Source organism: Ostrea edulis, chromosome 6, assembly GCF_947568905.1.
Source record: "Ostrea edulis chromosome 6, xbOstEdul1.1, whole genome shotgun sequence".
Classification (NCBI taxonomy): domain Eukaryota; kingdom Metazoa; phylum Mollusca; class Bivalvia; order Ostreida; family Ostreidae; genus Ostrea; species Ostrea edulis.
Window position 1 is genome coordinate 37,112,281 of NC_079169.1, and position 14,728 is coordinate 37,127,008.

The window sequence follows — 14,728 nt, forward strand, 5'->3', positions numbered from 1 at the left end:
CTTAGGACCTCAGGGGTGCAAGAGCCCTGAAATTTTTAATCTATGTCCCCCTTGCCCCAAAGATACTTCATACCAAATTTGAAAACAATTGGAATAGTAGTTATCAAGAAGTTAAAAATGTTCAATTGTTAACGCACGATGACAGACAACAACCAATTGCAATAGGTCACCCGAGTTAAAAATACCAAAACACTTGGAAGTTTGGACAGATATATAATTTTATTATATATTATCAATGTAACAAAATTGCATTATACATGACTTTATGATATATTATTACAACAATTGCACAATTTTTAAGTAGGTGATCTTTACCAATAGCAGATCATTAATTACTACTGAGCACAGGAAAAAATCACAGACTACCGAATGAATAGTATAATGTCTCACTGTACAAGGAATGAACGCTGGCAGAACCAAAATCATCAACAGGAATACACATATAGAACATGAGTGTGGTATATTGACTACAGATTTACAGGTTACTATAATACTATATATTGAAAATAATTCCAAATCAAAATATAAATAAAAATATTTAACAAAAAAACCAAGATGTGTTTGATTAACACAAATGCTTCTCTAAGAACAATCATCTGTAACAGCTGTCAAGACATTGGATTAAAGGGGTGTTAGTACACAAATCGTTGGGGTGGTGTATTTCTGTATATGAAGATCAAAAGGGGCATGGACACGATTGCGCTGAAAACTTTATTTTTCAATTTTTATTATTTACAATGCTTAACTAAAGTATTTCTAATGGACAACCAAAATTTTAATATCAGCACTCACAATTCTTTGTTATGTAAACAAGGTTAATTGTGCCATTTTTTTGTTTAATAGAAACTATCATGATTAAAACAAAATGAGATGTGCCAAACACTAGAAACTATTGAATTGTGTTCAGAATTTACTTGTAAATTGAAAAATCTGCTTTAAACAAACTTTTACTACAATGTAGTATATTTAACCTATGTAAACAAACATATGGCACGATCCTTGTTTACATAACAAAGAATTGTGAGCTCTATATCTCTCATGTACCTTGACAAATGACATTTAAATTTTTGCTGACTATTAGAAATACCTTAGTTAAGCATTCTAAACATTGAAAATGAAAATAAAACTTAAAAATTTTCAGCTCAAATTGTGTCCATGCCCCTTTAAGACTGTGTGTTAATAACAATGCCAGAAACATTATTCATTATCTGACATTGACTTTATATATATTAGTATGGTAGACTAGTAAGAATTAATCAATATGTCATGTTGGAGAGTGTGTGTGCATGTTGGGGGTGGGTGGGTTTGCACTCAGGTCACAGAATGCTCCACTTTGTTGTGCAGTTTAGACTCCTGATAAGAGGACCACAGTAAAATATTGATATGTTGTGAGATTGAGATTCATCCCTACTAACAGAACAAATGATAAAATTATAATTTTAATGGACAACAAGCAAAATATCACAGATCCCTGGAGTCAATTCTCTCAGTTAAAGCTGATAACAAAGCTAATTAATTCATGGCACCTAAAACTCAGCGACTACCAGAAAAGATATGGGTAGTGTTGTGTGTACTGTGTAATTTTAAAGATGACCCTAAATATCTTACAAATGTTTCTGTATCCTGGATTTCTCTCAATTAAATCTTTCAGCATTAAAGGAAATTATATAAAATAAAAACAACAGATTGTCAACAATCACAAGCTGAAAGCTTAACCCATTGAGCAAACTAGACAAAAATAGAAGTTTCAGGTTTGGAAAATACATGCGCAAGGCTATTTATTCACCTGAGTGCTAAATTTACCAGATGCAACTCCAATATTTTGTGACTGAAATGTTAACAAATGATTTCTTCAAAATTTTTACAAACGAGGTTCAGACACTCTGGCATTCACTGAGTCATAGAAAATACAAATCTTATATAACAGTTAGTATTATCTAAAAATAAAGTTATATTTCCCCACAACTGATTCCTTCTGGAATAAGATGTCACAAAGTTAATGAATTTTCACATTTTCCTTCAAAATTGTTAAATATGTTTACATTTCAGCCAGTTCAATATAAATCATCAACCACATATGTTGATCAAAATATTTTCCCCATTAAAATGTAATGAAGATTAACTTAATTCAATCTTATGATTGATACATGTGTCTCATACTCTCTAAATTTAGCCAATCAGGTTTTAAAAAATTTGGTCCTATGGAGTGAAAGTCATGTGATGTCATATATTGTAAATTCACAGTCACTTTTACAATTCTAATTAGTTTTGTATCTTTTACTATCTAACAGTAAATTTAGGCAAATCATTTCATTATTTATGTATGTAGTTTCAATTTACAGTTAGAATTCAGGCCTACTCAGACCACTGAGAACCTAGTCCTTTCAAATCATCACAATGTTTTTATCTTCTCCACATGCACACACTTCAGGTAAAAATCATTCATTGATCTTTTTTTTTAAAAACTTATTTCTAATCTAGTAGTTCTTGAAAGTTTTAAATGCCCCCACCAATTTCTTACTTATTCCCCTTTGGAATATGAAAGGGTCTTTTATTTGAATACAATTACATTCAGATCCTCATTATGCAAGGAAGCTTGTGCCAAGCTTGGCTAAAAATGATTCAGTGGGTTTGGCAAAAAAAAATTCTTGAAAAATACAAGAAACACTTGAGCCTTTGGCTCAGGCGAGCTAAAATTAGTTAGCTGCCCATCATAGGATGTACCATTGAAGTACCTAAAAATTCAACAATGAATTGGAGATGAAAGGGGAAAGTATTTCAATTCTTGATTGGCACAAAATATTGAATCACAAAGTTTTTCTCTTCACATCTTTCTATTGTGCAGCCAATTTGGATATACCGATGTCATTATAACAGAACGTCCCATTGGATAGACATACCGATGTCATTATAACAGAACGTCCCATTGGATAGACATACCGATGTCATTATAACAGAACGTCCCATTGGATAGACATACTGACATGTCATTATAACAGAATGTCCCATTGGATAGACATACCGACGTCATTATAACAGAACAACAGGAGTCCCATTCACTTCCACATGCACTTTGTACATCGACATGTACTACTAAATCTGCATTTATTTACAATAAAAGTAAATTACACAAGCAAGAGGCCTATGTTGCACTGCTCACCTGAATCAGCCTGCTTTATACAGACAAATAAATCTCCTGAACTTTATACCGCATTGTTTACTTCTCACAGAAATCCATGATTTGAACAAACTTGAATCTACATGTACATTTTATAAGAATGTTTGCAGATAATTTCACAAATTGTAATTCTTTCCGAAATCAAAATTCTTTTAAAATTAACTCCCTTTGCACTAAAAGCCCTTAAATTCCACAACCAATGATATTTTGCTCTCAGATTGGTTGCAAAAGTTTATTTTTTTCTGGAACTGACAATATTAAGTTATAGACAGGTAGACGAAGGGCAGAGTTTGATACGTAAACTTCACTTGAGATATGGCTTAGGTGAGCCTATATATTCTTTACAAACACCAACATGAATATTGCACAATGAAACTGGTCAGTTTCATAAATAAAGGGAACTTTTCTGATACACTGACTGTTTCTCGTTTCATAGTACAGTGTATATACTGCATAACACCTACTGTACAATATATATATATATATACTTGTAACATCTGATCAAAATATCATGGTTGTCGGGGGGCATGGTATCTGTCAAAGACAAGTGATAAAATAAGTAAAATGTGGATCTGACCATGATCAACTTTGTAAACTTTACAAGGTATAAAATATAGTGCAACACAACCATAACAAAAAGAGGAAAACCAACATGTAGACAAGAAACAGTGGCTATTTGTCTACATTGATAAGACACTTTGAAATTCTCAGAGATGTACACGTACCTAGAATATACATGCAGTGCCATTAATATACATATATATTATTTTTTAAAAAATGGATAATTTGACTAAGTCATAATGATTCACAGACAGCTTTTTCTGTCCAGCCTAACATATTGGCAATTCCATTACAGAATACTTAACACTAAGTACTGGGATTAGAATACATTCTAGGAATGTATATATGACAAATGTCAATCTAGGAATGTATGTGACAACTGTCAATCTTGGCTGTCCATATTTTGACTGACCCTGTAATACCTATCACAGACTTTTGACATGACCTGTAGAAACCTCTTAGGTCTTCAGCATTTTCAATAGTCCTTTATTCTTCTTGGCCTTCTTATCCAGAATTTCTGCTCTTGCCTCCACAATTCTTTGATCAAATAGTTCTACAACATATATCATTTCCAGTAAAATCATTTTCCACAACAAGTATATCAATTTTGCATATCAATATAACATTTCCTAAATTGTTGATCAAGTAAAACTCATTTATAGCAAAGTGTTGATTCATTATATCCACTTAACTTCACTGTAAATGTGAATTCATAACAATCATGTTCGCTGTAACCATGTTTCACTGTAAAGTGGGAATTCGTTATAATTGTGTTCACTGTAACTATGTTTTATTGTAAGTGTGAATTCACTATACTAGTATTTGCTGTAACCATGTTTTACTGTAAGTGTGAATTCATTATAATTGTGTTGTTCACTGTAACCATGTTTTACTGTAAGTGTGAATTCATTATAAGTGTGTTCCCTGTAACCATGTTTTACTGTAAGCGTGAATTCATTATAAGTGTGTTCACTGTAACCATGTTTTACTGTAAATGTGAATTCATTATAAATGTGTTCCCTGTAACCATGTTTTACTGTAAGTGTGAATTCATTATAAGTGTGTTCACTGTAACCATGTTTTACTGTAAGTGTGAATTCATTATAAGTGTGTTCACTGTAACCATGTTTTACTGTAAGTGTGAATTCATTATAAGTGTGTTCAATGTAACCATGTTTTACTGTAAGTGTGAATTCATTATAAGTGTGTTCACTGTAACCATGTTTTACTGTAAATGTGAATTCATTATAAGTGTGTTCACTGTAGCCATGTTTTACTATAAGTGTGAATTCATTTAAGAAATAAGATATCATTTTTTAATGTTATTAGGATATGACATGAAGTTGGTCACATGATCAAATCCTATGACACCCAAAGGGCGTTATAGTAGATTTGATCACGTACCAACTTCATGTTATATCCTAATAACATTCAAAAATGATATTTTATTTCTTATATTTATATTTTGATTTGTGTTCTTACCGAGCTTCCATGATTATGTAGCAGATGACCAAAATAACGATCGTAGAACACAAAATATAATTCGTTAAAGTTTTATCGAATAAAAAATTAGGAACAATATCAAAGGAAATATAAGATATAGATATTTAATTCAAAAGGTTTAAAAAAAGGTGAAACAGGTGTTAAACAAAGGTAATTTAGAGCATAGAGTACGCCGTAATGTACTCCAGTTTCCTCCCACATAAATGACCCCCTAGCGCAAACATCAGTGCATCAAAGGACCCCTTTGGAAATAATCTTTCGAGCTTTCATGGGTTATCCTTGGTATTTATGTATGTATGTTTGTATGTATGTACATGTATATACCGAATAAACATTTATATCTACACTATTTCTATAATGCTTACCAATAGTTTTTGCGTTTCTTTTTAACTGATTTAATTTTCATATGCTTACCAATAGTTTTGCTTTCTTTTTAGCCAATTTAATTTTCATAATGCTTACCAATAGTTTTGTTTTTCTTTTTAGCTGATTTAATTTTCATAATGCTTACCAAGAGTTTTGCTTTCTTTTTAGCCGACTTAATTTTCATAATGCTTACCAATAGTTTTGCTTTTCTTTTTAGCCGATTTAATTTTCATAATGCTTACCAATAGTTTTGCTTTTCTTTTTAGCAGATTTAATTCTTTCCGTCTGTTCTGTGATGAAAACCTCAAACATCTGAGTTTCACAAAACCACTGCAGGAACTGCATCATACTGTCTGTAGGGGCGTCCTGGATAAAGTTCTCCTTCTACAATAAACAAACTACAACTATCATAAATATACCACGGTAAATCTACCAGACACAACACACAACTATCATATCTATAAATCTACCAAACACAAACTACAACTATCATAAATATAAATCTACCAGACACAACGCACAACTATCATAAATATAAATCTACCAGACACAACACACAACTTAAACTATCATAAATATAAATCTACCAGACAACGCACAACTTAAACTATCATAAATATAAATCTACCAGACACAACACACAACTTAAACTATCATAAATATAAATCTACCAGACACAACACACAACTTAAACTATCATAAATATAAATCTACCAGACACAACACACAACTTAAACTATCATAAATATAAATCTACCAGACACAACGCACAACTATCATAAATATAAATCTACCAGACACAATGCACAACTATCATAAATATAAATCTACCAGACACAACACACAACTTAAACTATCATAAATATAAATCTACCAGACACAACGCACAACTATCATAAATATAAATCTACCAGACACAATGCACAACTATCATAACTATAAATCTACCAGACACAACACACAACTATCATAACTATAAATCTACCAGACACAACGCACAACTATCATAAATATAAATCTACCAGACACAACGCACAACTATCATAAATATAAATCTACCAGACACAACACACAACTTAAACTATCATAAATATAAATCTACCAGACACAACACACAACTATCATAACTATAAATCTACCAGACACAACGCACAACTATCATAACTATAAATCTACCAGACACAACACACAACTATCATAACTATAAATCTATCAGACACAACGCACAACTATCATAAATATAAATCTACCAGACACAACACACAACTTAAACTATCATAACTATAAATCTATCAGACACAACACACAACTATCATAAATATAAATCTACTAGACACAACGCACAACTATCATAAATATAAATCTACCAGACACAATGCACAGCTATCATAAATATAAATTTACCAGACACAACGCACAACTATCATATTAAATATAAATCTACCAGACACAACACACAACTATCATATTAAATATAAATCTATCAGACACAACACACAACTATCATATTAAATATAAATCTATCAGACACAACACACAACTTAAACTATCATATTAAATATAAATCTACCAGACACAACACACAACTATCATATTAAATATAAATCTATCAGACACAACACACAACTTAAACTATCATAACTATAAATCTATCAGACACAACACACAACTTAAACTATCATAAATATAAATCTACCAGACACAACGCACAACTATCATAAATATAAATCTACCAGACACAACGCACAACTATCATAAATATAAATCTACCAGACACAATGCACAACTATCATAAATATAAATCTACCAGACACTATCATAACTATCAATATTAAGTTCTGTGGGTGTAATGTTAAACCAGTCCATCACAATTCATGATAAAGTTGTATCATTTGTATAGAGATACTAGGGCTGGGACGATTCAGGGTTAGCTCAATTCGATTCGGTTTCGATTCAGAACAGCATGGTTCGGTTATTTTCGATTCAGTTCATGTTAGGTCCAATTTATCTAATGACACCACAAAAATTAACAATTTTAATGAGTAGCATATTTGATTTGATTTTATTCAGGTTATATAACTATGTGTCGTCATTTGTAAGCATCATATCTATTCATAATGGCATTTTATAACTTTGATAGAAAAAAGAAAACACTGACAGTCTATCAAAATTTGTTATATTAATGTGCTGCATAAGTTTTGGATTATTAAACAAATCTATAGTGAATCTAAAATGTATATGATATTGTTTTCATTGATATGCAAAAATTCAACAATTCTATCAATTGAGAGTCTTTGGAAATCTCTCCTGTCAAATCTGTTTCATTACCTACGATGTTGATTTCACTCCACCACTGACAGAAATGCTATATGTCATGTAAAGATAAACTGCAATGATCTTACGGACCATATTCTGGTGGTATATGAGAAATGCTAACTCTCAACACAGTAGCTGATTTAAATCTCTGTTGCATAAAAACCACATTTTCAACATCACTCGGACGCCATATTTGTTGTTTTGGTGTAAGTAAAATCTAAACCAAACCGAATCGAAATATTGAATTTGTAATCGGTGCATCGAATCGAATGGTGTGAATTGCGGTGCACCGAAATTTTCGGTGCACCGCACAGCCCTAAGAGATACACAAACTCTCTACTAATTTTCTCCAAGTGTGTTTTGTTTTCTGATATACAGTAAAATATCTCTATCTCGAAGTCCGAGGGACCTCGAAAAAACTTCGAGATATCCGGGGGTTTGAGATATCCAAAATCGATCTTGAATATTTTTTTTATTTGAAGGAGGATATTTGATGCATAGTATGATATTTGCATTATAAACAACAACCCCGTTGCTGTTTCTTATAGTTTAATGCAAGTTGATAAATTGATATGGCGGGATTTCAAAGACAAATATTTTGGGTTTTTTTTAATGTATATAAATATCCCATTGAATTCACAATGTGTTTCAAAATTAAGATGATCGTGCTTGTATGCTTACTTTAAGTTTACTACTGTCTAGGCTCGACTGGGATGTAGCTGTTGTGTTTTAATGAAAGAACCTATCACGTAAGAAACAAAAAATATGGATTTAAAAAAACAAAAAACTTTTAAATGTTGATTAAATAAATTTTCGTGTTTTCTCTGTCCTAGTTTTAATTATGAAGCGTGTATCGTTATTATGAGCGTTACCTTCAAACGCACTTCGACAATTTTGTGCGTTTATCTAACCCATACCGTGTGTCATTCAAAACACCATCCCTGGAATCGGGCGTGTTAGATCATAATTGGCTGTGGACTTAATCCGTAATGTTGGAAGGCTTCACTAATCACCCAAGCTGTTGAACCATTTATTGTGACCTGGGTCTACTCGGAAAAGGCGAGCGTGGATTAGTGGTCATTAGTTATAATTGGTGTAGCCGCGGGTGTGAATTTTTGACTTACGACGCCAGGTATGGTAAGCAGAGCGGAAAATTGACTGCAATTCGAGATAAACCAGGTGAATTTAGGGCATGGGACCTTGAAAATGCTTCGACATAAGCGGGGTATTCGAGATTTCCGTGTACAAAATATCAGAAGTTTTTTAAATCATTTATATAGGGAAAATGACCGGGACCAGCGGTCGACTTCGACTCAAGCGGGGTATTCGAGATAAACCATATTCAAGATACAGATATTTTACTGTATTTTCAGAATGTTTTTAACAAATCTGACAATTCTCAGGTCAATCATGTCCATTTTCATCTGTGTATCTATTCACCAAACCAGCACAGATAATTCCACGTAAACGCGTGTATTTATACATTGCGGCAGCACCGTTAATAAGACTAAGTGTATTCTTATTTAATACACGATCAGCTGATGATGTTGTGATGATCAGAAGACTAAATGTATTCTTATTTAATACACGATCAGCTGATGATGTTGTGATGATCAGAAGACTAAGTGTATTCTTATTTAATACACGATCAGCTGATGATGTTGTGATGATCAGAAAACTAAGTGTATCCTTGACTTAATACACGGTCAGCTGATGATGTTGTGATGATCAGAAGACTTAGTGTATCCTTGACTTAATACACGATCAGCTGATGATGTTGTGATGATCAGAAGACTAAGTGTATTCTTATTTAATACACGAACAGCTGATGATGTTGTGATGATCAGAAGACTAAGTGTATTCTTATTTAATACACGATCAGCTGATGATGTTGTGATGATCAGAAGACTAAGTGTATTCTTGACTTAATACACGATCAGCTGATGATGTTGTGATGATCAGAAGACTAAGTGTATCCTTGACTTAATACACGGTCAGCTGATGATGTTGTGATGATCAGAAGACTAAGTGTATTCTTGACTTAATACACAGTCAGCTGATGATGTTGTGATGATCAGCTGATGATGTTGTGATGATCAGAAGACTATACCTGGAAGACTTTAGTCCCGTCCTGTTGAGTAGTGATGTATTGTGCATAATGACCTACAGCCTCCACAAACATGCGTAGGAACGCCTCAGACATCATCAGATTGGACGCCATCTTTACGTCTGACAAGAAAAAGTCCACAAGTCAATTCAGATATATGAGACATTTACAGGCTCTTTAATATCAAACACTACTTGTACTGACAAGAATATAAACTTTTTCTGTAGGTTTCATAACACAGTTACAGCAGAACGAGACATATTTTTACAAATCCAACAGGAACATTACAGTGCTTCATCTCATGGCATATTCAAGCTGATGTGCTATCTGAATAAATACATAAATGTGATTAAATCGAAGGAGTAAATCACCAACAGCCACATAACAATGTATATATCTAAAACAATATTATTGTTGTGACCTTGACATCGACCAAATTACCTTCATCCCAAATTTGTTTCTTGTGTTTCTAATGTCTCTGCATTAGATTTTTGTAAAAAGCGGGTCAGAGGTACAGACAGATAGACAGACATGCAGATTCTTATATTCTGACAAACTTTATACTGGATATAAATATTGGTGAAAATCACATGGCAGCTTTAAAAAAGATACTTTATAAAATCACTTTCTAAATTTCTAATTTTAGCTCGATCAGTTTCCTTTACTAGGAGAGATATATTGTCATACTTCTGTTTAAGTTTCGTCAAAATCTGGTGAGTGTGTTCTTGTGAAGATTTCTTTGAGTAAATACATCTATACTACATTCAATTGCAATTTTATTTACAAGTTCTTCCTTTAATTTTGAATCATATGAAAACCATTTCATTACAAAAAATTGAATAAAATTTCCGAGAATGGCCCATATTGCATTAAGTTTACATACCAACTGCCATCCAATGGCGACAGTGTAAGATCAATTATGCTTTCCGCTCAGGTGAGCTTACAAAGCATAAAAAAAATAGACAGCTACACACACAACATCAAAGGATGCCTTTAACATACTCTATATTGGGTAATTTTGCCGTTGGGAATATTCAGTGGATTTTTCTCATAAAAGAAGTTTGAAATCTTAGCGTTTTATCTATTGACGTACAATCCAGTAACAAGTATATTATTTATATGAACAGAAAGAACAATGTATGTTATTGGTCGTATTTTTGGTAAATTTTCCTCCTGCACCAATAAAGCCACCATCATATAGTACACCAACATTACCCAATGCAGGTGACTCTCGATGGTTCGAACTTCGATCTCTCGAAGTTCTCGGTCTCTCGAAGTGAAATCGTGGTCCTGATTTTTTTCTCTATTTTACAAAGCAAATTTACTATCGATCTCTCGAACGTTCAATCTCTTGAAGTTTTTGATCTCTTGAAGTGAAGTTGGGTCCCGTAAAACACATCTCATTGTTTTTCACTCTCGATCTCTCGAAGTGGTGGTAGCGTATACCCACCGTTACCCAAGCGTTTAATAATTTCCGCTTCGGCCTTACCTAGATTTTTGTTGAATGTCGGAGGGGTAATTAGGTGTTTACATAGGTGAAACATCACCAGTGCTTCTTTGTGGAGGTGGAACACTTGAGTATATAATTGGCTAATTGGTCAGTTTACACCTTGCACTGGGGTTTTGATTCGTGATGATTAAAATTATATATAATCCGACTATGAATAAAATCTATAATTTGTTTTGACATGACAACGAGAGAGTAAGTTTTATACATAATTTAGAGATCTACAGACTGTTAAATTTCTCAAGTTTCTTCTTTGTGTAAAGTTACTCTAAAACATCGTTTTACTCATTTGTTAGAATTTTTGCTTTGAGTAAAGCGACATAACATTGTGCTTTGTTTAGTTTGTGATAATAAAGCGTCATCGGAACTTGGTTTTGTATGCCTATCTAAGCATGATTAAAGAACAAATAAATACATAAACTTCGAAATGTTTTTATTAATGCAAGATAAGTTTTTTTTTATTATGACGAATATGAAGGAAAACATGTCAAAATGATATCATAAGATCTTGTTGGTATACATTTCTGGTTACTATAAAATCTGAACCATACCGGCGGACCTTCAAATTCCGAATTTCGATCTCTCGAACTCTATATTTCTCGAAGTTTTATCAAGGTCCCTTGAACTTCGAGTTATCGAGAGTCACCTGTATATGTAACTCAGAATCATTGAAAATCTTTGAAAGTTTGAAGTTGTATCATACCTGCACCAATACAAGAGGTACTGTGAGCAATGCTCACTAAGAATACCCCCCGCTTACCCCAATCTCCCAAAGGGTGTTGGTAATAGGTATAAACTACCTCTTTTCTGAGTGTAAAAAACAAATGGCATGACAAACCGAAACATATTGCTACTTCGATGTCCAGTGTGCTTGACCTTTGACCTTTTGACCCCAAAATCGATAGGGAACATCTTCATCCCATGGGTAGTCCATATATATGATATGGTGACGGTAGGTGGAAAGGATAATGCTTTAGAGCCCGGAAACCATTGCGTCTACAGACGGACGGACGGACAGACAGACGGACAACCCGATTCCAGTATACCCCCCCCACAACTTGTTGCGGGGGGTATAATAAAGCTAGCCTGCCATTGATTAAACAAGAGGCCCATGGGCAACATTGCTCACCTAAGTCAGGGTCCTAATCTAAAAATGTTCCCTATATATATTAACATGTGAAACTTTTATCCCTATTGTGGCCCCAACCTATCCTAAGGGCCATGATTTTTACAAACTTGAATCTGCACTATGCAAGGAAGCTTTCATGTAAATGTAAACTTTTCGGACCCAGTGGTTCTTGAGAAGAATATTTCTAAAGATTTTCCCTACATATTTGTATGTAAAACTTTGATCCCCCATTTTGGCCCCATCCTACCTTCAGGAGCCATGATGTTAAAAAAAAACTTGAATCTGCACTATGTCAAGAAGCTTTTACATAAATGTAAATTTCTCTAGCCCAATGGTTCTTGAGAAGAAGACTTTTAAAGATTTTCCCTATATATTTGTATGTAAAACTTTGATCCCCTATTGTGGTCCCCATCCTACCCCCCGGGGCCGTGATTTTAACAATTTAGAATCTGCATTATATAAGGAAGCTTTCATATAAATCAGTTTGTAAAACTCTGATCCCTTATTGATTGTGGTCCCATCCTAGCCCTGGGGGCCATGATTGTAACAACCTTGAATCTGCACAATGCCAGGAACCTTTTATGTAAATGTCTACATTCCTGGCCCAGTGGTTCTTGAAAAGATTTTTCCTTTTCCCTACATATTTGCATGTAAAACTTTGATTCCATATTGTAATATGGCGGAAGGGGGTCATGGTTTTAACAAACTTGAATCTGCACTATGTCAGGAAGCTTTCATCTATATTTCAGAACTTCTGGCCCAATGGTTCTTTAAATGACCCCATCCGGTTTTTGCATTTTTGTTATTATCTCCCCTTTGAAGGGGATATGGCCATTCATTTGATCAAACTTGAAAGCCCCTCACCAAAGGCTGCTTTTTGCCAAGATTGGTTGAAATTGGCCGGATCTAGAGAAGAAGTCGAAAATGTGAAAAGTTTACAGACAGATGGACAACTGGTGATCAAACAAGAGGCTCATGGGCCAAATCGCTCACCTGAGTCACCTTGGCCCATATTTAAAGATTTTCCCTAGATATTTGCATGTAAATTTTTGATCCCTATTGTAGCCCCAACCTACTCCCAGGGGCCACGAGTTTTACAAACTTACATCGCCACTATGTCAGGAAGCTTTCAGGCAAATGTTAACTTCTATGGCCCAATAATGGTTATTGACAAGATTTTTAAAGATTTTTTCTGTATACTTTAAAACTTTGATCCCCTGTTGTGGCCCCATCCTACCCCTGGGGGCCATGATCATGATTTGAACAAATTTGAATCTGCACTATGTCAGGAAGCTTTCATGTAAATTTGTATTTTCCTGGCTCAGTGGTTCTTGAGAAGAAGATTTTCCCTATATATTTGTATGTAAAACTTTGATTCCCTATTGTGGCCCCATCCTACCCCCGAGGGTCATCACTTTAAGAAACTTGAATCTGCACTATGTCAGAAAGCTTTCATGTAAATTTCAGCTCTTCTGACCCAGTGGTTCTTGAGAAGAAGATTTTTAAGGTGGCTCACTACACCCAGAAATAGTTTCTCAAATCAGTACAAATTTATTTAATTATAAATAATATGATGATATACAATAAATATATATGCCAAAACGGCAAAAAATATACAAATTTGGATAAAAACATGATTTTCAAAAAAATTATTTCAACACGTATGAACAAAAGACTCTGGGGGATTTGAACACGAGATCTGCATGTCACCATCCCAATGCTTTAACCACTGAGCTACGATGATAGACAAACAAATCGATTGATACAAATACTTTCATAAAACATTTAAATCGCCATCTTGTGACGTGGTGTCATAAAGAGTATAAGCTTTATTATCTCCCCTTTGAAGGGGGCATGGCCCTTCATTTGAACAAACTTGAAAGCCCTTCACCCAAGGATACTATTGGCCAACTTTGGTTATAATTGGCCCAGTGGTTCTGGAGAAGAAGTCGAAAATATAAAAAGTTTACAGACAGACTAACAGACAGACGGACGGAGCTTTCAGCTCAGGTGAGCTAAAAATGAACCTTTACGTGTAATAATTACCAGCATCCACTTTGC

At 33.8% G+C, this 14,728-nt stretch overlaps 1 protein-coding gene across 4 annotated transcripts in view; it reads right to left on the reverse strand.

Annotated features, from left to right (window-relative positions):
- Positions 1-200: 200 nt before the first annotated feature.
- LOC125645622 (DENN domain-containing protein 2B-like) overlaps positions 201-14,728 on the reverse strand; it is a 39,367-nt gene continuing 24,839 nt past the window's right edge. For all 4 annotated transcript variants that reach the window (XM_048871247.2, XM_048871244.2, XM_048871246.2 and 1 more), the window contains 4 exons: positions 14,714-14,728; positions 10,035-10,153; positions 5,851-5,992; positions 201-4,292 (listed from right to left, as the gene is read on the reverse strand). The exon at positions 14,714-14,728 is cut by the window's right edge and continues 109 nt beyond it. In XM_048871247.2, the coding sequence (XP_048727204.2) occupies positions 4,198-4,292; positions 5,851-5,992; positions 10,035-10,153; positions 14,714-14,728 (371 nt within the window). In that variant the 3' untranslated portion in view covers positions 201-4,197. The remainder of the gene's footprint in view (positions 4,293-5,850; positions 5,993-10,034; positions 10,154-14,713) is intronic.